Source organism: Artemia sp. Qi Xiang Cuo, chromosome 13 (assembly GCF_049724085.1).
Source record: "Artemia sp. Qi Xiang Cuo chromosome 13, ASM4972408v1, whole genome shotgun sequence".
NCBI lineage: Eukaryota > Metazoa > Arthropoda > Branchiopoda > Anostraca > Artemiidae > Artemia > Artemia sp. Qi Xiang Cuo.
This window is the reverse complement of record NC_142806.1, coordinates 72,179,942-72,206,690: the sequence shown is the minus strand read 5'-3', so window position 1 is coordinate 72,206,690 and position 26,749 is coordinate 72,179,942. Positions and strand designations below refer to the sequence as shown.

Here is a 26,749-nt window from a genome sequence, read left to right as displayed (position 1 = left end):
AATATCCCAATTTTAAACCTAGTGTTCTTCCATACAAACAAGTTTGATATAATGAAGGATAATAATATCACGTGCCAAATCATACATAGTATAAATAACTGGACACGAGCATCAGACCTACCCTCTCTCTATACCTCCCCTCCGTTCAGAAAACTCCTCCATACCCTTCTTAATCTTCTTCTACTGAAGAGGGTTACAGGTAAAATAGTCACTTTAAACGAGGCGCTTTTATATTACTATTCGCCCCAACTCACAGTACACCCTTGACTTTCTCCTCTCAGAGAGGGTTATATATGCCGAGTCTAATTCCAATTTGTCCATTCGTTTAGGTTACCAAAATTGGGACATGAATCGTTTTCACACCGTCCATCTTACCCAAGAGGAATACCTTCTAGAAGTCAGAAAGACACAAACATGGCATAGACAAATTTTGAAAAGTAAAACAGTTCGAAAGAGAATCTGGTATAATTTGACACCAAGTCAGCTTATTTGTGGAAAATAAAATACATCACCCAGTTACAAATTTGACACTCCGAAAAGTTATTTCATCAATCCCTAACTACACCATTCTTCTCTTTAAAAAAAAGTGAGAATTCAGTTAGGCTGTGGTACTTCAAAAAGGCCGTATTTAGCATCCAGTCGATATTGTCCGTCATGAATCAAACCAGAAATCTTGATCATTCCTAAAGTTCTATGACTATCAACCTTAGTTCTGCCCTAAGATGGATGGATGGATGATAGACTATCTATTAACAAGTGAAAATGACATCATTTTTATACATTCCTGAAAAGGCTTTATGCCAGATATGCCTCTAACTTAGACTATCTGTCTTGACTTTTTCTCCAATTACCATGGATTGAAGGCAACTTCATTTTAATAAAAAAAAATAAATAAATAAAAAATCAAACGAGAATTCAGTTCGGCAGTGGTACTTCGAAAGGCAGTATTTAGGTTTTTTTTCATTTAAAACTTAAATTTAAAACTCGGATTTACATTTCATCGCCTCGAACAAAGCAAGCCTTCAGGTTTATATTACAGATGGCTGTACGACTATACTGCTATTGATAGGTTTATAAATAACAAACGATTAATTTAAAAATGACTGGCAAGTTATCAATGGCATCTATTGGAGAGACAAGTGGGGGGGGGGGCCTAGCGTACATAATACAGGGAGAAGCAAAAGGCCCTTATTTCCAATGGCTTCATTATGCGTTTAAAATATTATAATAAATATAAAATTATGCAGCTTTTCATAAGAACTATATTCGTCTTCTTGTTATTTTTTCTCTAATTCTAAAAAGGCAGTTTATGAACAGTTTGAAAGAAGGGTTGATGTGAAGCTCAAATGGAGTAAACACTAAATAAAATTTAATAAATTAATCAGTCAATGAAATTTACCGTTCTTTTAGAACACTTAAGATCAATTTCTGAGATAGAAGAAAAAGTGACAATGGAGGGTCCTACCAAAAACAATATGCTTCTGTTGTTACTTCTACTAGTCTGGAGGAATTAGATGTACCGTTCAGTTTTTCTACTTTCACATTTTGACCATCCCTAAAATTCTCCATAAATACCCGTGAAGATCCCTATCTTTCCTCTCAAAATCCTTAACTGTCCCCTATTTTCCTCAACCAAATTACAAACAACAAAAATTTGAATTCGCAGTTTCAGAAGAGGTACAGGGCATAACTTACCAAAGATAAATTAAATGATTTGTAATTTTATATTTCTCAGAAAAAAAAAGAAAGACTAAAATAAACAAAAGCTGGATATCTCGTGAATACCTCTCTAGAAAATTCAGAAATTCCTAAGCATAGTTGTTCTCTAAGATTCCCTTAAAAAATCCCTAAATGCCTAATTCCCCCTCCCTAAGAACCTAACATAACGTCACAAATCCCTACGTTATGGGAAATAGTCTTGAAAGGGGAAAACCTGGCGCTATTAATAACACTGAATTATATTACAGAATAATAATACAGAAAAAAAAAAACAATTTAAAGAGGCAAAGATTTCTTACGTGTAAGCAATCGGGTTCACGTGCTCTGTTTCAAGGAGCATTCTCCAAACAATACACAAAAACAATGGAGGAGTACCTGGCATTGCAAAATGATTAACTATCTCACTCTCATTGTTCATTCCGCTCCAACGACTGTACTCCTGATCAACTGCATTCTAGAAAAAAGATAAACAAGTACTTCAGTACCACTGATGGTAAAAAGAAAGAGTTATGACTGACTGGCTAGCATCATCAATTAAAGTTAAAACAATAAAAAAGAGAAAAAGCTACCTGATGCAAATCATCACCGTTGATCAACCCAAATCAGGCGATATGGGACACTACAGATCCAGCAAAAGACACAAATGGAACAAAGGAAGAAAGGTAGCACCACGCTCTTACAACCAATAAAAAATAAATCTCCATCCATTAATAACGAACCCGAAAATAAAATTGGACTAAAAAGATCATAGCCAAAAAATATCTAAGCTATAAAAAAGAGTAATACCATAAATAAAATTATCAATAACTGCTTATAATTTAAATTAGCCTTTAAAAACTCAACCACCAAGCGTTCCCTTTATCATTTGTGCTCTTATCGTTAATATTGGTAACATTTCAAGTACTATCTAATTATCTCTTCATCATTTTAATTGTTTGCTTTGAATTAATATTTTATTAATGAGCTTGAATATTATATATTGTTTTAAGATCCAGGCCCCTTCCTGAAGCCTATTGCTAACACTAGGTGGCAGCAAGGAGGCTCTTTGAAGAAACGAACTAAACCTTGAAGTTTCTGCAGCGATGGTAGAGTTCTAGGAAGTGAAGCTTGTCCCTCCATTCCTAAGTAGCATAGGAAATCCATTAGCCAACCTCAAAGTGGTGAATGGGTGTAAATATCACTAGGCTTCACACCGAGCAGTGATGGTTAACGCGGTGCAGGGTGACCTTGAGGAGTGGCATTTCTCGAGGAAATTATAGCCAGGTAAACGACACAGCATTTGCACAGAGTTCTGATTAATGGATAATTCTTCTGGGTTTGGTCTGTTTTGGTGGGCTTTTTTGCGCTGATTTAACTCTTCCTAGCTAATTTATCTACTATGGGTTGCCTCCCCGTAGTAGCATAATATTTGTAGGCATGAATATATAATGAGCTGGAGGAAATAGGCTTGAGATTGTCTCTGCAGGATTTCCTCTCTTGCTGACACGAGAATAACGCCAAGTGCCGAAAACCATGTTGTGAACAAGATGGGCCCAGGACTGCAAAAAGCCTACATTCGCTGGAGGTGCTAGGAGCGTCTTGCTGTCCGGTTATAAGCCAGCTGAAGCGCTTCGTCTTGACTTGAGAATATGTGTTAGTCCCCAGTACCACACTAGTTCTGGGATCATTACTTTTCCTGAGGGCATAATAATTTCAGTGATTTAAAGAATATGAAAATTGCAACTTGGAATGTTACAACAATAAAAATAACTATCATATTGACATTTTGACTGACGAATTCAAACGCTTCGAACTAGACTAATTAGGAGTTTCAGAAACTCACATCCAAGGGACTCAGGCACGAAGGATGAAGTGCATGGGCAGGGAGTAGGGCTCATGATGAATATAGAAGCTGCAAAGTCTCGTTTAGGTTGAGAAGGTATTGATAATAGAATACTAGTCACTCATTTTATGACTAAAAAGTGCAGAGTATCAGTCATAGTAATTTATGTTCCTGTTTATCCGACTAATGGAGATACTAGAGACTCAGATAAATTTTCTCACTCCTACAGGAACAAATAACAAGGTGCCAGGTAGAAATATGGTATTTTTATCAGGATATTTTAACACACAGGTCGGTAGAAATAGGGACAGATGGTAACCAAGCCTAGGTAAATTTGTTGTAGGAAAAGCTAACTGTAATTGCAACAAACTGCTGCAATTTTGTAGTATAACAATGTAGTTATAACCAATAGAGTTTTTGGTCATATAATGGCCAATAATTTAACATGGTATTCACGTGATGATAAGACAGATAACCTTACTGATTATGTTATTATAAACCGAAGACTGGCAAGATCAATGCAAGATACAAGGGTATATAGGAGTTTTGTTATTGATGTTAAAAGTGAAGATTACCTTCTAGTAGTGCCTAGGGTTAATTTAAAGCTGAAATTTAGAAAGGGTAACTACCTTCCGGAACGCTGCGACGTTGATAGACTCCAGGACGAGAGTTTGAGAGAAGGTTTTCAAGAACAGTTGAATACTAAACTTCAAAGTTTAAAATTTGACAGTGTGAAAGATGGATGGAATTATTTCAGGAAAACAATTTGTAAAGTTGCTGATTGTGTCTTAGCGAAAAAAGTTAAGACTGCAGCTAGGCATATTAGTGAAAAAGATCTATATTTAATAGAGAAGATAAGGGGCTTGTAAAAGAATTATCTGAGTGAAATGATCAAAAATTATCTGAGTGAAGTGAAGTGATCATATGAAAATAAAAGGAATGTAAATAAAGTGGAGAAAGCATTAAAATATGAACTAAGGAGGTGTGAACTAAGGCATAATATGAACTAAGGCAGATAGACACCACAATAATAAGGTATTTAACTGGCATGTTAACAAATTGAGAGGGAGTAGTCAATCCGGACTTGTCCCAGTTAGAGATAGGAAAGGGGCCACAATTAATGATAAGGAAAGAGTTAAAGAGAGATGGGCAGAACATTTTGAGAATATGCTAAAATATGATAGAGTTACAGGAAAAGATAACAAGGAGAACGAAAAAGTTTGTGACACTTTGTATGTGAGGGAAGATATATTTTGTGAGAAGAATTAGTGGCAGTACTGCAAACCAAGTCTGCACACCAAGATTAAAATATTTAAAGAAACAGTGAAGACAGTGGTGAAGTATGGTTCCAAAGCATAGGCACTCCAAAACCGGAGGAAGATATGATAGATGTTTTCCAGAGAAATCACCTAGAGATTGTTTTGGGTACCAAAATGACTGACCCTATCTAAATCAGTAGGCTGTACGAAGAGTGTGGTTCAATCCCACTTTCTAGGGCTGCAATCAGAGAAAGGTTGAGATGGCTAGGGCATGTTTTACGGATGAAGGATAACAGATTGCCAAAATTTGTCCTTTTCGGCAAACCGTCTAGGGTCAAACGAAAAGTAGTTCGTCCCAGGTTGGGGTGGGTCGACGTCATAAACAAAGATTTAAGTGAAATAGGAACTTCCTGTGAGATAGTAAAGAGGGAGGCGTTGAATAGATTGCGACAGAGAAGGAGCATGCGTAGCTCTGTTGGCATCAGGCGGCTTGGTGCTGCAGTGAGCTGTTAGTAGTAGTAGTAGCATTTCAAAATGCGGAGCTATCAGTAAATACTTCCCTGATTATAGCAGCCAACGTATTATACACGTTGTCACATTAGCGGAAAATTAGTAACCTGTCGTTTATACATAGTAAATAATTTGCACCCAAGCATTGATCCTTTTTAGGAGTGGAGGGGGGGGGTGCATTTTGCTGTAAATAGTCTAGCTCTCTAATGGAATTAAAGTTTTTGGTCACGTATTTTATGGTGGTATAGATATAGTTATAAGCAGGCAGTGGGTAGCTAAAAGGGCCACAGGGATAATTTCTTGATGTCTTAGGTGATAACTCACAAAAGGGCCTGTAGTTGGTACCATACACAAAGTGCGAATATAGGAGAGTGGGCTTTGGGAGTGAAAAAAGGATGAAAACTAAACTACATTCATAAGTGTGGAAACGTGCTTTATTTCACTTGTTATGTTGCCCTAATGTCCCCAGTTCTTTTGTTCAAAATGAATAAAATTGAAGCTCAAGTTCTTTACATTCAGCAAGTGCTAATCCTCTTACGAAATCACTCGAGGTCGACTTTTTTAATCCATTTTTCATTGTCCAGAAAAACAGAAGTCAAAATTCAACAAAAATTCAATTTTAATGAATTCCCCAATTATAAGTCCCCCGCTAACGAAACCTTCCTTTGAACCTACTACCCTCATACTTTCCGATAGTCACTTTTCCTTTCTTTCTATTTCTCTTATCTCCTTGCCTTCCTTGAGTTTAAAAAAAACAACAACTTCCTAATCTGATTTTCCTTAGCTGGCCAAAGATCTCAAATTTATCAGAGAGTACAAGTTTGGAGCTTTATTTATAAGAATATACTAATTCCTATTTTTATTTCCTTGCTCATTTTTGCTTCCTTCTATATCAATTTACAATATGCGGAATTAATAATCCCATTGCTTTTTTCTTTATTTCTCTACAACATTTTGTTTTATTTCAGCTTCATTCTCAATGTCACCTTACCTTCTTCCTTTTTAAAGATTTCTGTACTGTAACTCTTTATTTATTTTAAGGATCCTTGATCGTGTTTTTTTTTTCTTATCTTGTTATCGTTGCATTTTTCTGTTGTTTGCGCTACTCTGTTCTTCTCTCTTATTTTTTCTCTTTTCATTTCTCACAGGCTAATGTTTTTCGGGCTATCTTCTAGGTCCTATTTTATTAAACATTATATGACATATAATTTTCTTGATTATTAAGATGATGAACGAATTATATAAGAAAAAAACCTTTAGCTGCTGTTTCGACTCTCTAGTTGCTTTGCTCTGAGTAAAATGTTCAGCAATAACTGGGGGAAAACAGGTCAAGGTATTTGGCGACCATTGATGAGGGGTTGCCTGAAGGATTAACCGCAAAATTTCACCACACCAACTGCTTGTATCAATACCTGAAACACAAAAAATAAGCACAGTAAATAAATAAACACATATATATGAATAGATAAACACAATTTGTGTTCACAAATAGAGTACATAAACACACTATACACAGTAAATTTACAAAATTACAAACGACTAGAGCGCCAATCATGTCCCGCGTTCGTAATTTCTTGAGTTGAACAGTTTGCAACTTTCAAGCATAAAATTCTTGACTGACCAATCAGAGTTGAGATTTAAAATATTATTTTAAAACTAGAAAAGATAGAGACTTGGAAACGCAGTTTTCTGTCTTTGACAGGAATATGTCAAAAGTAAAGTTTTTTTTCTTACAGAGACAGAGAATTTATTTTGAAAAACAGAGAAAACAATACAAAAAAAAGAAAAATTTGCCAAAAAGCCTTATGGCTTGTGCGGCCATTCTCTAATCTACACAACAAATCACTTATCAATGGATTCCCCTAAAAACAAAATACAAACAAAAAAAATCACCACTTGAGATCCTCTACTATACTAATCTAATATAACAACGCTCTTATCTACTATTTCTAATTTAACTATGCATAAAAAAAACATATATACAAAAACAATGGTCCCTATGCAACCAACGAAAAGCCGACCTATCAGTCTCTTGAACTATGTCTAAGGAAGAGACTACTCCCATATAAAAAGAAGAACATGGCGAATTGAAAATGCAGACCTTGCAGACCTTTTAGTCGGTTTTCTAATTGCTGACAAATTCCTTGTCTCATATTCAGGCTGATTTCTCTGAAACACACCAATCAAACATTCAGATGCATTATTATGCAATATATCAAACATAAACAGAGCCATATAAGAATTAAAAAGACCTGAAACTGGTAAAATATTACCAGTTAAAAGTTAAATCAGAAAATGTAACCCAGCACATAAACAAGCATTCTCTGTCTAAATCCAAATGCTTTTTATAATTAGATACAAGTTTTCAGTAATTTTACTAAAATCTCTTATCTTTTGCTCTTTTCACATTTTCCCTTCCCTTGAAAAACGCGTGATAGTAGTAGTAACTTTATTACTCGAGCGATCACGTTATTTGGCAACTGAGGCATTCCAATGAAACTCAATAGCTATCCTACAGTTATTTGTCCATTTGGTTCAATCCCTAAAAATAAGTGGTTATAGAGAAATCTTTTCGCTCTAGAGGCGCTTGTTGGGATAATTAAATATTTTGCTTGACTTTTACAAATAAAGAAATTATTATTAGTAATAAGCCAGTCGACCATTAATGCAAAACAATTGCGTTTAGATGGTGTTCCGAGGGTTGTTGTCCCTGGAAACCTGTTTATTGATTCCTTTAGAGGAAAGTTCAACAGATACAACTCAAGGGGAAAAACCTAGGTAAGTGGTTGAATCGTGACATTTCAGGTCATAAGTTTTAGTAGCCTGGCGCCATGAATTTTGTCACGAAAAAAGGAAAAGATTACGAAGACCTACTATCTTAAAGAAAAGGCAAAGAGCCATCTACTTGGATTTTTCCATAATCCGTACTACGCAGCAAATATCTTAAAGACAAAGCAAAGAGCCATCTACTTGAATTTTCCATAATCCATACTCTTCAGAAACTATCTTAAAGACAAAGCAAAACGCTATCTACTTGGATTTTCCCATAATCCGTACAATGCAGCAGCTAGTTACTTTTGATATAATTGTTCCATAGAAAATAATATTTTGATGTTTTGCCGGCGATTTAATTTATTGCATATTCCACTGATCCTCAACTAAAGCATGTGTACGAATCTTTGAAATCAAACACTATCTCAAGTCCTGTATACATTGTTTATTTCATAGCAAAATTATAAGCAACATAGTGAGCATAAAGTGTAGCCAACTATAAATGTTGTATTTTGAAAGTAAGGGAGTTCTGTGAATATATTCAAATAGAATATTAGAAATATTTAATTTACAATTGAGTGTTAGTCAAGGGCATATTTGTTCGGTAGGGGTTATTTTTGGGGGAGTTTCCAAATAAAGTTTTAAAAAACGCATCAAAATTTGTGTATATGCATTTTTTTACATTTTTAGTCGGACTGCAATTTCGGACAATTACTATTTTGAGTTGGACTACAATTTCGGAGGGGGGGGGGGCCAAACTCCGTGAAAATTTTCTAAAATTTAAACGTTGCGCGCATTTTATTTAAATAAAGAACAGTGAATTTATCATTCACAGCATTCATAAAATTACGCTTGTATGATAAATATTTAGATATCAATTCATAGTTGACTGAAAAAGCGCAGCACGTTTAAATTTTAAGAATTTTTTTACAAGTTTGAATGAAAGAGTTCAGAACATTCAAAATATTCCGAAAATTTTGAAGTATAAATATTCTTTAGAACCGAAAAATTTATTTTTAGTACATTTGTAAAACACTGTTTTTTACAACTTTTTTTTTTAAGTATTTATTTACAATTTTTTGGCTTTAAATTTGACGCCCTATGACCCAACAATGACTCTGGCAAAGCTTTATCCTGTTTTAATTATTATAAAATCAGAATAATCTACTAAATGTACTTGAGCGTTGGTGAGATGCAACCAACAATGGCTAATATGGAAACTAGAACATGGTGTCATAGAGTGGGTATTAACAATTGTTCCGGAGAATGGGCCTCAGATCGGTCAGTTGGTTTTTGAATCAAACAGTTCGTGGTAACGAACTGTAAGTAAAGAGTGACACGGCTCAATAGTAACCGAAACTCTAAAAAACAGATATTTTGAGATACATCAAAAGAATTGGATTTTTATGCTGATTTTAAACATATAAGTTTTATCAAGTTTAGTCCTACCCATCAAAAGTTATGAGCCTGAGAAAATTTGTCCTATTTTCCAAAAAAAGGGGGAAACACCCCCTAAAAGTCATGAAAATCACAGCATCAGATTCAGCGTATTAGTGAACCCTACTGTTGAAGTTTCAAGCTCCTATCTACAAAAATGTGAAATTTTGTATTTTTTGCCTGAAGAAAGATTACGTGGGAGGACCTTTCTAAGGAGGAATTTTTCATGGAGGAAGATAATTTCCATGAAGAGGGCGCTGGATTTTCCAGCATTATTTAAAAAAAACAATCAGAAATTAAATAAAAAAACAAGTTTTTTCAACTGAAAGAAGAGCTACAATAAAACTTAAAACGAACAGAAATGATTATGTATATGAGGGGTTTCGCCCCCTCCTCAATAACTCACTCTTTACTCTAAAGTATTCTTAGTAATTTCAAAAGAGCTATTTATTCTAATTAAACGGCTTTTGTGATTCAGGGGTCATTCTTAAAGAATTGGAATATAATTTGAACTTTAGCGTAAAGAGTGAGATATTGACGAGGGGCAAAACCCCTCATATACGTAATAATTCCTTTTCGTTTTAAGTGTTAATGTAGCTCCTTACTTTCAGTTGAAAAAACTTGTTTTTTTATTTAATTACCACATGCGTTTTTTTTTCTTTACCTAAAGGCAAGTTACATATCTCATTATACAGATTATCTCCTTACTCCTTACTTTCCGTTGAAAAAACTTGTTTTTTTATTTAATTACCAAATGCGTTTTTTTTCTTTACCTAAAGGCAAGTTACATATCTCATTATACAGATTATCTCCTTACTCCTTACTTTCAGTTGAAAAAACTTGTTTTGTTTTATGTAATTACCACATGCGTTTTTTTTCTTTACCTAAAGGCAAGTTACATATCTCATTATACAGATTATCTCCTTACTCCTTACTTTCAGTTGAAAAAACTTGTTTTTTTATGTGATTACCAAATGCGTTTTTTTTTCTTTACCTAAAGGCAAGTTACGTATCTCATAATATAGATTATCTCCTTACTCCTTACTGTCAGTTTAAAAAACTTGTTTTTTATTTAATTACCAAACGAGTTTTTTTTCTTTACCTACAGACAATTTACATATCTCATCATACATATTATATCCTTACTCCTTAATTACATTTGAAGAAACTTGTTTTTTTATTTAATTAACACAGGCGTTTTTTTTTTCTATAAATAAAGGAAAGTTAAATATATCATTATACAGATTATCTCCTTACTCCTTACTTTCAGTTTAAAAAAATTGTTTTTTTATTTAATTACCACATGGGTTTTTTTTTCTTTACCTAAAGGCAAGTTACATATCTCATTATACAGATTATCTCCTTACTCCTTACTTTCAGTTGAAAAAACTTGTTTTTTTATTTAATTACCAGATGCGTTTTTTTTCTTTACATAAAGGCAAGTTACATATCTCATTATACAGATTATCTCCTTACTCCTTACTTTCAGTTGAAAAAAACTTGTTTTTTTATTTATTTACCACATGCGTTTTTTTATTTACCTAAAGGCAAGTTACATATCTCATTATACAGATTATCTCCTTACTATTTACTTTCAGTTGAAAAAACTTGTTTTTTTATGTAATTACCACATGCGTCTTTTTTTCTTTACCTAAAGGCAAGTTACATATCTTATTATAAATATTATCTCCTTACTCCTTACTTTCAGTTGAAAAAACTTGTTTTTTTATTTAATTACAACTTGCGTTTTTTTTTTCTTTACCTAAAGGCAAGTTACATATCTCATTATACAGATTATATCCTTACTCCTTAATTTTAGTTGAAAAAACTTGTTTTGTTTTGTAATTACCACATGCGTTTTTTTCTTTACCTAAAGGCAAGTTACATATCTCATTATACATATTATCTCCTTACTCCTTACTTTCAGTTGAAAAAACTTGTTTTTTTATTTAATTACAACATGCTTTTTTTTTTTCTTTACCTAAAGGAAAGTTACATATCTCATTATACAGATTATCTCCTTACTCCTTACTTTCAGTTGAAAAAACTTGTTTTTTTTATTTAATTACCACATGCGTTTTTTTTCTTTACCTAAAGGCAAGTTACATATCTCATTATACAGATTATCTCCTTACTCCTTACTTTCAGTTGAAAAAACTGGTTTTTTTATGTAATTACCACATGCGTTTTTTTTCTTTACCTAAAGGCAAGTTACATATCTCATTATACAGATTATCTCCTTACTCCTTACTTTCATTTGAAGAAACTCGTTTTTTTATTTAATTACCACACGCGTTTTTTTTCTTTACCTAAAGGAAAGTTAAATATCTCATTATACAGATTATATCATTACTCCTTACTTTCAGTTGAAGAAAATTGTTTTTTTATTTAATTACCACATGCGTTTTTTTTTCTTTACCTAAAGGCAAGTTACGTATCTCATTATACAGATTATCTCCTTACTCCTTACTTTCAGTTGAAAAAACTTGTTTTTTATTCAATAAACACATGCGTTTTTTTTTCTTTACCTAAAGACAAGTTACATATCTAATTATACAGATTATCTCCTTACTCCTTACTTTCAGTTGAAAAAACTTGTTTTTTTATTTAATTACCACACGCGTTTTTTTTCTTTACATAAAGGCAAGTTAAATATCTCATTATAAAGATTATATCCTTACTCCTTACTTTAATTTTAAAAAACTTGTTTTTTTTATGTAGTTACCAAATGCGTTTTTTTTTCTTTACCTAAAGGCAAGTTATGTATCTCATTATGCATATTATATCCTTAATACTTACTTTCAGTTGAAAAAAATTGTTTTTTATGTAATTACCACATGAGTTTTTTTTTCTTTAACTATAGTCAATTTAAATATCTCATTATACAGATTATATACTTACTACTTAATTTCAGTTGAAAAAAATTGTTTTTTTATGTAATTACCAAATGCGTTTTTTTTCTTTACCTAAATGCAAGTTACATATCTCATTATACAGATTATCTCCGTACTCCTTACTTTCAGTTGAAAAACTAGTTTTTTTATTTAATTACCACATGCGTTTTTTTTTCTTTACCTAAAGGCAAGTTACATATCTCATTATACAGATTATCTCCTTAATCCTTAATTTAATTTTAAAAAAATTGTTTTTTTATTTAATTACCACATGCGTTTTTTTTTTCTTTACCTAAAGGCAAGTTACATATCTCATTATACAGATTATCTCCTTACTCCTTAATTTCAGTTGAAAAAACTTAGTTTTTTTATTTAATTACCACACGCTTTTTTTTTCTTTACCTAAAGGCAAGTTACATATCTCATTATACAGATTATCTCCTTACTCCTTACTTTCAGTTGAAAAAACTTGTTTTTTATTTAATTACCACATGCGTTTTTTTTCTTTACCTAACGGCAAGTTACATATCTCATTATACAGATTATCTCCTTACTCATTACTTTCAGTTTAAAAAAATTTTTTTTTTATTTTATTAACACCTGCGTTTTTTTTTTTCTTTACCTAAAGGCAATTTAAATATCTCATTATACAGATTATCTACTTAATCCTTACTTTCAGTTGAAAAAAATTGTTTTTTTATTTAATTAACAAATGCGTTTTTTTTTCTTTACCTAAATGCAAGTTACGTATCTCATTATACAGATTATCTCCTTACTCCTTACTTTCAGTTGAAAAAACTTGTATTTTTTATGTAATAACCACATGCGTTTTTTTTCTTTACCTAAAGGCAAGTTACATATCTCATTATACAGATTATCTCCTTACTCCTTACTTTCAGTTGAAAAAACTTGTTTTTTTATTTAATTACCAAATGCTTTTTTTTTCTTTAACTAAAGGCAAGTTAAATATATCATTATAGAGATTATCTCCTTACTCCTTACTTTCAGTTGAAAAACTAGTTTTTTTATTTAATTACCACATGCGTTTTTTTTTCTTTACCTAAAGGCAAGTTACATATCTCATTATACAGATTATCTCCTTACTCCTTACTTTCAGTTGAAAAAAATTGTTTTTTTATTTAATTACCACATGCGTTTTTTTTTCTTTACCTAAAGGCAAGTTACATATCTCATTATACAGATTATCTCCTTACTCCTTAGTTACAGTTGAAAAAAATTGTTTTTTTATTTAATTACCAAACGCGTTTTTTTTATTTACCTAAAGGCAAGTTACATATCTCATTATAAAGATTATCTCCTTACTCCTTACTTTCAGTTGAAAAAACTTGTTTTTTATTTAATTACCACATGCGTTTTTTTTATTTACCTAAAGGCAAGTTACATATCTTATTATACAGATTATATCCTTACTACTTACTATCATTTTAAAAAAATTTTTTTTTTTTGTAATTAACACATTCGTTTTTTTTTTCTTTACCTACAGGCAAGTTAAATATCTAATTATAAAGATTATCTCATTACTCCTGAATTTAAGTTTAAAAAACTTGTTTTTTTTATGTAATTACCACATGCGTTTTTTTTTCTTTACCTAAAGGCAAGTTACATATCTCATTATACAGATTATCTCCTTACTCCTTACTTTCAGTTGAAAAAACTTGTTTTTTATGCAATTAACACATGCGTTTTTTTTCTTTACCTAAAGACAAGTTACATATCTCATTATACAGATTATCTCCTTACTCCTTACTTTCAGTTGAAAAAACTTGTTTTTTATGTAATTACCACATGCGTTTTTTTTTTCTTTACCTAAAGGCAAGTTACATATCTCATTATACAGATTATCTCCTTACTCCTTACTTTTAGTTGAAAAAAATTGTTTTTTTATGTAATTACCAAATGCGTTTTTTTTTCTTTACCTAAAGGAAAGTTAAATATCTCATTATAAAGATTAACTCCTTACTCCTTACTTTCAGTTGAAAAAACTTGTTTTTTTATTTAATTACCACATTCGTTTTTTTTTATTTACCTAAAGGCAAGTTACATATCTCATTATACAGATTATCTCCTTTCTCCTTACTTTCAGTTTAAAAAACTCGTTTTTTTATTTAATTACCACCTGCGTTTTTTTTCTTTACCTAAAGGCAAGTTACATATCTCATTATACAGATTATCTCCTTACTCCTTACTTTCAGTTGAAAAAACTTGTTTTTTTTATTTAATAACCAAATGCGTTTTTTTTTCTTTACCTAAATGCAAGTTATATATCTCATTATACAGATTATCTCCTTACTCCTTACTTTCAGTTGAAAAAACTTGTTTTTTTATGTAATTAACACATGCGTTTTTTTTTTCTTTACCTAAAGACAAGTTACATATCTCATTATACAGATTATCTCCTTACTCCTTACTTTCAGTTGAAAAAACTTGTTTTTTATGTAATTACCACATGCGTTTTTTTTTATTTACCTAAAGGCAAGTTAAATATCTCATTATACAGATTATCTCCTTACTCCTTACTTTCAGTTGAAAAAACTTGTTTTTTTATTTAATTACCAAATGCATTTTTTTCTTTACCTAAAGTTAAGTTACATATCTCATTATACAGATTATCTCCTTACTCCTTACTTTCAGTTGAAAAAACTTGTTTTTTATGTAATTACCACATGCGTTTTTTTTTTCTTTACCTAAAGGCAAGTTACATATCTCATTATACAGATTATCTCCTTACTCCTTACTTTTAGTTGAAAAAACTTGTTTTTTTATGTAATTACCACATGCGTTTTTTTTTCTTTACCTAAAGGCAAGTTATATATATCATTATACAGATTATCTCCTTACTACGTTCTTAAATTTTTAGAAAATTGTTTTTTTATTTAATTAACAACTGCGTTTTTTTTTTCTTTACCTACATTCGATTTAAGTATCTTATCATGCATATCATAAACTTACTAATTAATTTCCGGTGAAAAAACTCGTTTTTTTATGTAATTACAAACTGAGTTTTTTTCTTTACCTAAAGGCAAGTTACATATCTCATTATACATATTATCTCATTACTCCTTACTTTCAGTTGAAAAAACTTGTTTTTTTTATGTAATTACCACATGCGTTTTTTTTTATTTACATAAAGGCAAGTTAAATATCTCATTATAAAGATTATCTCCTTACTCCTTACTTTCAGTTGAAAAAACTTGTTTTTTTATTTAATTAACACATACGATTTTTTTTTATTTAAATACATGAAATTTAAATATCTCATTATGCAGATTATCTCCTTACTCCTTACTTTAAGTTGAAAAAACTTTTTTTTTTATTTAATTACCACATGCGTTTTTTTCTCTTTACCTAAAGGCAAGTTACATATCTCATTATACAGATTATCTCCTTACTCCTTACTTTCATTTGAAAAAACTTGTTTTTTTATTTAATTACCAAATGCATTTTTTTCTTTACCTAAAGTTAAGTTACATATCTCATTATACAGATTATCTCCTTACTCCTTACTTTCAGTTGAAAAAACTTGTTTTTTATGTAATTACCACATGCGCTTTTTTTTTCTTTACCTAAAGGCAAGTTACATATCTCATTATACAGATTATCTCCTTACTCCTTACTTTCAGTTGAAAAAACTCGTTTTTTATTTAATTACCACATGCGTTTTTTTTCTTTACCTAAAGGCAAGTTACATATCTCATTAAACATATTATCTCATTACTACTTACGTTCAGTTGAAAAAACTTGTTTTTTTTATGTAATTACCACCGGCGTTTTTTTTTCTTTACCTACAGTCGAGTTAAATATCTAATTATGATGATCATATACTTAATACTTACTTTTAGTTGAAAAAAATTGTTTTTTTTATGTAATTAAAAAAAGCGTTTTTTTCTCTTTACCTAAAGGCAATTTATATATTTCATTATGCAGATTATCTCCTTACTCCTTACTTTCCGTTGAAAAAACTTGTTTTTTTATTTAATTACCACATGCGCTTTTTTTTTCTTTACCTAAAGGCAAGTTACATATCTCATTATACAGATTATCTCCTTACTCCTTACTTTCAGTTGAAAAAACTCGTTTTTTATTTAATTACCACATGCATTTTTTTTTCTTTACCTAAAGGCAAGTTACATATCTCATTATACAGATTATCTCCTTACTCCTTACTTTCAGTTGAAAAAACTTGTTTTTTTTATGTAATTACCACATGCGTTTTTTTTTCTTTACCTAAAGGCAATTTACATATCTCGTTATACATATTATCTCCTTACTCCTTACTTTCAGTTGAAAAAAACTTGTTTTTTTTATTTAATTACCAGATGCGGTTTTTTTTCTTTACCTAAAGGCAAGTTATATATCTCATTATACAGATTATCTCCTTACTCCTTACTTTCAGTTGAAAAAACTTGTTTTTTTTATTTAATTACAAAATGCGTTTTTTTTTACCTAAAGGCAAGTTATATATCTCATTATACAGATTATCTCCTTACTCCTTACTTTCAGTTGAAAAAACTTGTTTTTTTATGTAATTACCACATGCATTTTTTCTTTACCTAAAGGCAAGTTACATATCTCATTATACAGATTATCTCCTTACTCCTTACTTTCAGTTGAAAAAACTTGTTTTTTTATGTAATTACCACATGCGTTTTTTTCTTTACCTAAAGGCAAGTTAAATATCTAATTATACATATTATCTCCTTACTACTTACATTCAGTTGAAAAAAATTGTTTTTTTTTTTTAATTTACACATTGGTTTTTTTTTTCTTTACCTACAGGCAAGTTACATATCTCATTATACAGATTATCTCCTTACTCCTTACTTTCAGTTTAAAAAAATTTTTTTTTTATTTAAATAACACATACGTTTTTTTTTTCTTTACCTAAAGGCAAGTTAAATATTTCATTATGCATATTATCTCCTTACTCCTTACTTCCATTTTAAAAAAATTATTTTTTTTATTTAGTTACCACATTCGTTTTTTTTTTCTTTACCTAAATGCAAGTTACATATCTCATTATGCATATTATCTCCTTACTCCTTACATTCAGTTGAAAAAACTTGTTTTTTTTTATTTAATTACCACATGCGTTTTTTTTTATTTAACTAAAGGCAAGTTAAATATCTCATTATACATATTATCTCATTACTCCTTACTTTCAGTTGAAAAAACTTGTTTTTTTATGTAATTAACACATGCGTTTATTTTATTTACCTAAAGGCAAGTTACATATCTCATTATACAGATTATCTCCTTACTCCATACTTTCAGTTGAAAAAACTTGTTTTTTTATGTAATTACCACATGCGTTTTTTTTATTAAACTAAAGGCAAGTTACATATCTCATTATACAGATTATCTCCTTACTCCTTACTTTCAGTTGAAAAAACATGTTTTTTTATTTAATTAACACATGCGTTTTTTTTTATTTACCGAAAGGCAAGTTAAATATCTCATTATAAATATTATCTCCTTACTCCTTACTTTCAGTTGAAAAAACTTGTTTTTTATTTAATTACCACATACGTTTTTCTTTCTTTAACTAAAGTCAAGTTACATATCTCATTATACATATTATCTCCTTACTCCTTACTTTCAGTTTAAAAAACTTTTTTTTTTTATTTAATTAACACCTGCTTTTTTTTTCTTTAACTAAAGGCAATTTAAATATCTCATTATGCATATTATATCCTTACTCCTTACTATCAGTTGAAAAAATTTGTTTTTTTTATTTAATTACCACATGCGTTTTATTTTCTTTACCTAAAGACAAGTTACATATCTCATTATACAGATTATCTCCTTACTCCTTACTTTCAGTTGAAAAAACTTGTTTTTTTTTATTTAATTACCACATGTGTTTTTTTTTCTTTACCTAAGGCAAGTTACATATCTCGTTATACAGATTATCTCCTTACTCCTTACTTTCAGTTGAAAAAAACTTGTTTTTTTTATTTAATTACCACATGCGTTTTTTTTCTTTACCTAAAGGCAAGTTATATATCTCACTATACAGATTATCTACTTACTCCTGACTTTCAGTTGAAAAAACTTGTTTTTTTTATGTAATTACAAAATGCGTTTTTTTTCTTTACCTAAATGCAAGTTACATATCTAATTATACAGATTATCTCCTTACTCCTTACTTTCAGTTGAAAAAACTTGTTTTTTTATGTAATTACCACATACGTTTTTTTTTTATATACCAACAGGCGAGTTACATATCTCATTATACAGATCATCTCCTTACTCCTTACTTTAAGGTGAAAAAACTTATTTTTTTTATTTATTTACCACATGCGTTTTTTTTTTATTTACCTAAAGGCAAGTTACATATATCATTATGCAGATTATCTCCTTACTACTTACTTTCAGTTGAAAAAATTTGTTTTTTTTTATTTAATTACCACATGCTTTTTTTTTTATTTACCTAAAGGCAAGTTACATATCTCATTATACATATTATCTCCTTACTCCTTACTTTAAGTTGAAAAAACTTGTTTTTTTATGTAATTACCACATGCGTTTATTTTCTTTACCTAAAGGCAAGTTACATATCTCATTATACAGATTATCTCCTTACTCCATACTTTCAGTTGAAAAAACTTGTTTTTTTATGTAATTACCACATGCGTTTTTTTTCTTTACCTAAATGCAAGTTAAATATCTAATTATAATCATTATCTCCTTTATCCTTAGTTACATTTTAAAAAACTTGTTTTTTTATGTATTTACCAAATGCGTTTTTTTTCTTTACCAAAAGTCAATTTACTTATCTAATTATGCATATTATCTCCTTACTCCTTACTTTTATTTGAAAAAACTTGTTTTTTTATGTAATTAACACATAAGTTTTTTTTTTCTTTACCTATATGAGATATACATATATCATTATACATATCAAATCATTAATCATTACTTTCATGTTAAAAAAATTGTTTTTTTTTATTTAATTACAACTGTCGTTTTTTTTTTCTTTACCTAAAGGCAATTTACATATAACATTATACATATTATATCCATACTCCATAAGATCCGTTTTAAAAAATTGTTTTTTTTTATTTAATTACAAAAGTTGTTTTTTTTTCTTTACCTAAAGGCAAGTTACATATCTAATTATAAAGATTATATCATTACTCCTTACTTTCAGTTGAAAAAACTTTTTTTTTTTTATTTAATTACCACATGTGTTTTTTTTTCTTTACCTAAGGCAAGTTACATATCTCGTTATACAGATTATCTCCTTACTCCTTACTTTCAGTTGAAAAAAACTTGTTTTTTTTATTTAATTACCAAATGCGGTTTTTTTTCTTTACATAAAGGCAAGTTATATATCTAATTATACAGATTATCTCCTTACTCCTTACTTTCATTTGAAAAAAATTTTTTTTTTATGTAATTACCACATGCGTTTTTTTTTATTTACCTAAAGGCAAGTTAAATATATCATTATAAATATTATATCCTTAATCCTTGCTTTCAGTTGAAAAAAATTGTTTTTTTTATTTAATTACCACAGGCGTTTTTTTTTCTTTACCTAAATTCAAGTTATATATCTCATTATACAGATTATCTCCTTACTCCTTACTTTCAGTTGAAAAAAATTTTTTTTTTATTTAATTACCACATGGGTTTTTTTTTTCTTTACCTAAAGGCGAGTTACATATCTCATTATACAGATCATCTCCTTACTCCTTACTTTCAGTTGAAAAAACTTATTTTTTTATTTAATTACCACATGCGTTTTTTTTTCTTTACCTAAAGGCAAGTTACATATCTCATTATACAGATTATCTCCTTACTCTTTACTTCCAGTTGAAAAAAAACTTGTTTTTTTATGTAATTACCACATGCGTTTTTTTTTCTTTACCTAAAGGCAAGTTACATATCTCATTATACAGATTATCTCCTTACTCCTTACTTTCAGTTGAAAAAAATTGTTTTTTTTATTTAATTACCACATGCTTTTTTTTTTATTTGCCTAAAGGCAAGTTACATATATCATTATACATATTATATCCTTACTCCTTACTTTCAGTTGAAAAAACTTGTTTTTTTTTATTTAATTACCACATGCGTTTTTTTTTTCTTTACCTAAAGCAAGTTACATATCTCATTATACAGATTATCTCCTTACTCCTTACTTTCAGTTGAAAAAACTTGTTTTTTTTTATTTAATTACCACATGTGTTTTTTTTTTTCTTTACCTAAAGGCAAGTTACATATATCATTATACAGATTATATCCTTACTCCTTACTTTCAGTTGAAAAAACTTTTTTTTTATTTAATTACCACATGCGTTTTTTTTCTTTACCTAACGGCAAGTTACATATCTCATTATACAGATTATCAAAGTCAATACCTTACATTAAAAGGAGAAAATTTGCACGCGTATTTTGGTAACTAAAACCTTTTTTTCTCTCGGGCTCAGAGATATATTCCGCTTGAATTGTAAATTAAAAACGTATAAAGCGTTAAAGTTTTCTGGAAAAGATTTCTGTTTTTGGAGGAGTGAAGGGAACTAGAACTTTGAGGGAAGGGGGTGAACCATTTTCTCTCCGCTCATTACAAAAAGGTATACTCTACAGTAGTAGTACTTTTACTCAGTAACTATTTATCTGAGTCGATGTTCATTAATGATTTTTAAGTCATTACACATTAGTTATGTCATTGTGTTTGTATGTGTCTTGGGGGCTAAATAAAGAAAACACATTGTATTTTGTTTTTATTTCATTAACTGTTTTTACTTTCTTGTTTTGTTTCATCACCTTTTCTTTGTTTCTTTGTTCTTTATTCCATTCTACCACATTTTTCGTACAGCCTATTGTTTGAAATACGGTCAGTCAACCGGGTACCCAGAACAATCTTTAAGCAATTTTTCTGGAAAACATCTAGCAAATCTTCGTCTGCTTTTCGAAGCGCCCATGCTTCAGAGCCATATTTGACTACTGTCATCACTGTAGCTTCTAATATTCTAATCTTGGTTTGCAGACTTATCTTCCTATTCTTCCAAACTTTTTTTTAACTGTTCAAAAACACCCTGAGCCTTGGCTATTCTACTTTTAACATCTTCACTGCTCCAACCATCTTTACTAGTAATACTACCAAGGTAAGTGAAGCTGCCCACTTGATCAATCTTTTCATTGCCCAACGTCACCTTTTCATCTTCACTTATTCCTAGCCTTAGTGACTTAAGTCTTCTGAACATTAATTTTTAAACCTATTCTAGCACCCTGAACTCACAAAAACCTCTAACAGTTCATTCACTTTACTCACACTTTCCTCTAGGATGCTTAAATCATCAGCATAATCTAAGTCCAGGAGACTTTTTGCTCCCCATTTGATTTCGTGGTCTCCCATTGCCTTTCCTGTGCTCCTTAAAATAAAGTCCATCAAAATAACCCATACAAAGGGAGATAGAACACAACCCTGCTTAACTCCTGATTTAATACAGAAACAGCGGCTAACCTCATTTCCTACCTTAACCGCAGCAGTGTTATTCTCGTATCTAGCACTAATCACTTTAGTGTATTTGTCTGGTATACCATACAAGGATAAAACCTTTATTAAAGCTCTTCTATCAACAGAATAGAACGCTTGCTCATAATCTATAAAACTGAGGACCAAAGGTGTTTGACAACCCAGGCACTTCTCGATTATTAACCTAAGAATGAAAACTTGGTCGACGTATCCTCTACCTTTTCTAAAACCGCACTGTTTTTCTCTTAAAACTTTATCTACGGCATCTCTCAGTCTAAAAAGTATCATATTACTAAGTAATTTTCTACCTACAGAGACCAGACTAATGCCTCGATAATTACCACACTCACTTTTATCACCTTTCTTATTAAGTGGATTAATTAAGGTTTTCCTAAAATCGTTAGGTACTTCCCCTTTTTCAAAAATCATATTCATAATCATCAGTAACTTATTTCTAACCTCCGAGCCACCATATTTAAGGAACTCATTTACCACCCTATCAGCACCTGTAGCCTTATTGTTTTTTAATTCTTTTAGTACTGTCGCTAATTTTTCCTCACAAAAAAGATCTTACTTCACATCTAAGGTATCACAAACTTTTTCATTTTCCTCTATATCTTTTCCTGCAACTCTATCTCGATTTAGAAAATTCTCAAAATGTTCTGCCCATCTCTCTTTAATTCTTTCCTTATTGCTAATTGTGATCCGTTCCTATCTTTAAATGGGCCAAGTCCAGATTGACTACTCCCTCTCAATTCATTAACATGCCAGTACTGTTATGCCGTCTAGCTATTTTACTATTTTGCTATTTTAATATTTTACTGTTATGCCGTCTAGCTGTATCTTCCAGATCCTCGGCAATTTTATCCATGGCATCCACTTCAGACCTCCTTAGTTCAGATTTTAATAGTTTCTCCACTTTCTTTACATTCCTTTTGTTTTCATATGATCTATCACTCAGATAATTCTTGTACAAGTCCTTTCTCCTTTCTATTAAACATAAAGCTTTTTTACTAATATTTTTAGCTGCAGTCCTAGCTTTCTTCCCTAAGACACCTTCAGCAACTTCACAAATTATTTTTCTAAAAGTATTCCAACCATCTTCCACATTATCAAATTTTAAGCTCTTAAATTTAGTGTTCAACTGTTCCTGGAAAATTTCTCTCAAATTCTCATACTGGAGTCTACCAACATCATAACTTCCAGGGAGGTAGTTAGCCTTCCGATATTTCAGCTTTAAATTAACCCTTGACACTACTAGATGGTGATCTTTACTTTTAACATCAATAACAGCACTCTTATATACACCCTAGTATCCTGTATTGATCCTGCCAGTCTTCGGTTTACTATACCATAATAAATAAGGTTTGCTGTCTTACCATCACGTGAATACCATGTTAACTTAAAAGCCATTTTATGACCAAACACCGTATTGGTTATAACTAGATTGTTATATCTACGAGATTGCAACAGTCTGTATCCATTACTGCTTTCTTTTCCTACACCAAATTTACCTAGGCTAGGATACCATCTATCCCTATTTCTACCGATCTGGGCGTTAAAATCTCCTAGTAAAAATGCCATATTTCTACCTGGGACCCTGTCTATTTGCTCCTGTAACTGCAAGTAAAATTCATCTGAGTCGCTAGTATCTCCATCATTCGGTTCTACAGGGGCACATACTACTATAACTGATACCCTGAACTTTTTAGTCATAAAATGAGCAATAGTATTCTATTATTGATACCTTCCCAGCCTAAACAAGACTTAGCAGCTTCCTTATTCATCATGAGCCCTACTCCCTGTCTATGTACCCCACCCTTCCTGCCTGAGTAAACAAATTCTATATCACCTAATTTCATACTTCCTACTTCTGGGATATGGGTCTCCGAAACCCTAAGAAGTCCAGTTCGGATCGTTTGAATTCGTCAGTCAAAATGTCGATACGACGTTCATTATTTAACGACGTAACATTCCAAGTTCCAATTTTCATGCTCTTTAAATCATTGAAATTATTTTTGCCTCAGGAAAAGCAGTGGCCCCGGATACCAGTGCAGAACGGGGATCACATATCTTCTCAAATATACACCGAAGTGCTTAAATAGGCTTAGAACAGGACAGCAAGAAGTCCCTGGGACCTCCATAAATGGAGGTTTGTGCAATCCTGGGCCCATCTTAGTCTCAATATGGTTTTCACCACTTGGCAATGCTCTTCTATCAACAAGAGTTGAAATCCTGCACTGACAATTTCAAGCCTATTACCTCCGACTCATTATATATTCATGCCTAGAAATATTATGCTACTACGGGGAGGCAGCCCATAGTAGACAAATTAGCTAGGAAGAGGTTTTTCAGCCCGAACGCGCCCTTCAAAACATACCAAGAACAGAAGAATGTTTCATTGATCAGAATCCCGTGTGAATGCTGTGTCGTTTACTAGGCTATAATTCCCTCGAGGGGTGCCACTTCTCAAGTGGGATTCAAGTGGAACTCAAGAATTTTGTACTACTTACTTTGTAAAACTTATTTTGTGGAAAAAAAATTTAAGTTAATTTCTGTTCGCTTTTGCTGACATAGTCTTTTTCATAAAAAAAAGATAATATTTTATATCGTTCTGTTTTTTTCTATAAGAATCCACAGCTTGGTTTACTATTTATATGTTGAAGAATTTTTTTCAAATTTTTTTGATCCTTACATAAATAGTATTGTTTAATGTAAGTTTATACCACCTCAAGTTGACCTGAAAAATAAAATTTAATATTGATCCCAAAAGTTACTTCCTATGCTCTTTGACAACCTGGATACACTTACACTCTTTTGATTATTTTCAATTGTAAGAGCAGACGTAGTTACAGTTCTAGCTCCGAAAGTCTCCAATTAATACCACCAGTCGTTCTCAATATATTGCTGAGGTTTCTTATTGGCAACCATGCACACAGTGCCTTTTGGTTTAGTTTTACAGCAACATTTAGTTTTAAAACAGAATGTTCCAATTGCAAAATTGTGGTGGGTTGACATAACCAATATCTCTAGAGACATAGCTGCTGGACTATTCTACTCTTCTGAACAAAATGGCTGTCTCAAAGTTTGGCTTGGATGTGTTTGGACAAAGAATGGGCTTGGCAGGAGGGCTGCTTGTCCTCCAATTTCTTTTTACTCTTAAGAATGGCACAAGAACTGTTAATCGTGGATCAAATTAGCTCCTTTAGACGTTTCTATGATATTTCTAGCTATTATAAAGCAGCGCTGCCTATAATATTGCTTATCCTTATATACCCTGATCAAAACCTGCATGCATATAGTTTTTTCGGTTAACTGAAACTCCCCCTAAACGCTCCCATAATAGTATACGTATTGTCTTTTGGTGTTTCAACTTAATACAATTAACCGTTACTATAACAGAGCTGATATATCCTTTTGACAAACTGTATATTTATATTCTTTTGTGATTTTAATCTTAATGCTCTTAGCCTCACAAGAAATTGCAATGGAGGTAGTAGTTGAAGTAGCAGCAGCATCAGTAGTAGTAAATGTAGCAGTGGTAGTAGAATTAGTAGCAGCATGCACTTATTGCCTTTTGGTAAACCGATCTTCCCCTTTAAGCATGTTCTATAAGCTCCAACTTAATACTCAACTTAATTTTTGAGATACACTGTTTTGACAAGCTGCATGCACATAGTATCCTTTCATTTAATTTAAAATACCCCTCAACATTTTAAATGTAGTACTGTGTCTGTAGGAGTAGCAGTGGAAGCATAGTAGTGGTGGTAGTTGTAGTAGTAGTATTAGATTACAACTATTGCCTTTTTGGTCCATTTATTATCTCCCACATCGCTTCCTGAGAGTTCCAAGTTAATACACTCAATCATTCCTGAGTTACGCCCTTGGGACGGTCGATATACACATAATATGTTTTGATTTAGTTTAACGCTCCCCTTAACCTTCTCTGAAAGGCTCACCAGAATACCCTTTGTCTTTTTGGAAAGTAAAGTTCAAACGTTTATATTTTGCTCAATAACATAAACTATATGTAGACAGTGAACAAATTGCCTAACTAATAGCCCTTGTTCTGGGGGTTGTGAGGGGGATGACGTCCCCAAAGGCAGAATTAGAGGATTTTTCAAATGTACTGAAAAAAATAGACGTCTCAAAATTTTGATTAGATATTTGTTTTGGAAAGTGATAGTCGTGAGAGGGGGATCTGGTTGCCCTCAATTCCCTTTCGAACATTAAAAATAATCACTATAACTTCCAGTTCTCAATCCAGTGATGCCTATCCAGAGTTTATACGACCACCTATTCCATAAAAACCTTATATGCTTTCCGGCCATAACTTAAAACCCTTGACCACAGGTTATGAGGGGCTATTCCAACCCCAAAGGCCATTTTGACAAGATCCTAAGACTATTTTGAACAAAATGGATATCTCGAAATTTCTATCGGATGCATTTGGGGAAAATAAGACGTTGGGAGGGGGAGGGGGCTAGTTGCCCTCCTATCACTGTTTAATCTTAAAAAGTATACTAGAATTTCTGATATCCAATTGAATGTGCCACATCTGAAGTTTATACGACCACCCTTTCCATAAAAACTTCAAATTTTAACAATTGTCAACTAGTATAAATTATAGCCCTTGCCCCGAGGACCTGGGGGGGGGCTTCATCCCCATAAACAGAATTACTGGACTTTCAAATATGCTTAAAAAATGGCTATATCCAAATTTTTATTGGATGTGTTTGTGGCAACGATTTGCGAAAGGGGTGGGCTGGTTGCCCTCCAATCACTTTCGATTATTAAAAACGGCACTAGAACTTTCAATTTTCAATTCTTAAAA

At 31.3% G+C, this 26,749-nt stretch overlaps 1 protein-coding gene across 2 annotated transcripts in view; it reads right to left on the bottom strand.

Annotated features, from left to right (window-relative positions):
- MED23 (mediator complex subunit 23) overlaps positions 1 to 26,749 on the bottom strand; it is a 156,068-nt gene that overhangs the window by 71,237 nt on the left and 58,082 nt on the right. For both annotated transcript variants that reach the window (XM_089099507.1, XM_089099508.1), the window contains 2 exons: positions 6,565 to 6,722; positions 2,019 to 2,173 (listed from right to left, as the gene is read on the bottom strand). In XM_089099507.1, the coding sequence (XP_088955633.1) occupies positions 2,019 to 2,173; positions 6,565 to 6,722 (313 nt within the window). The remainder of the gene's footprint in view (positions 1 to 2,018; positions 2,174 to 6,564; positions 6,723 to 26,749) is intronic.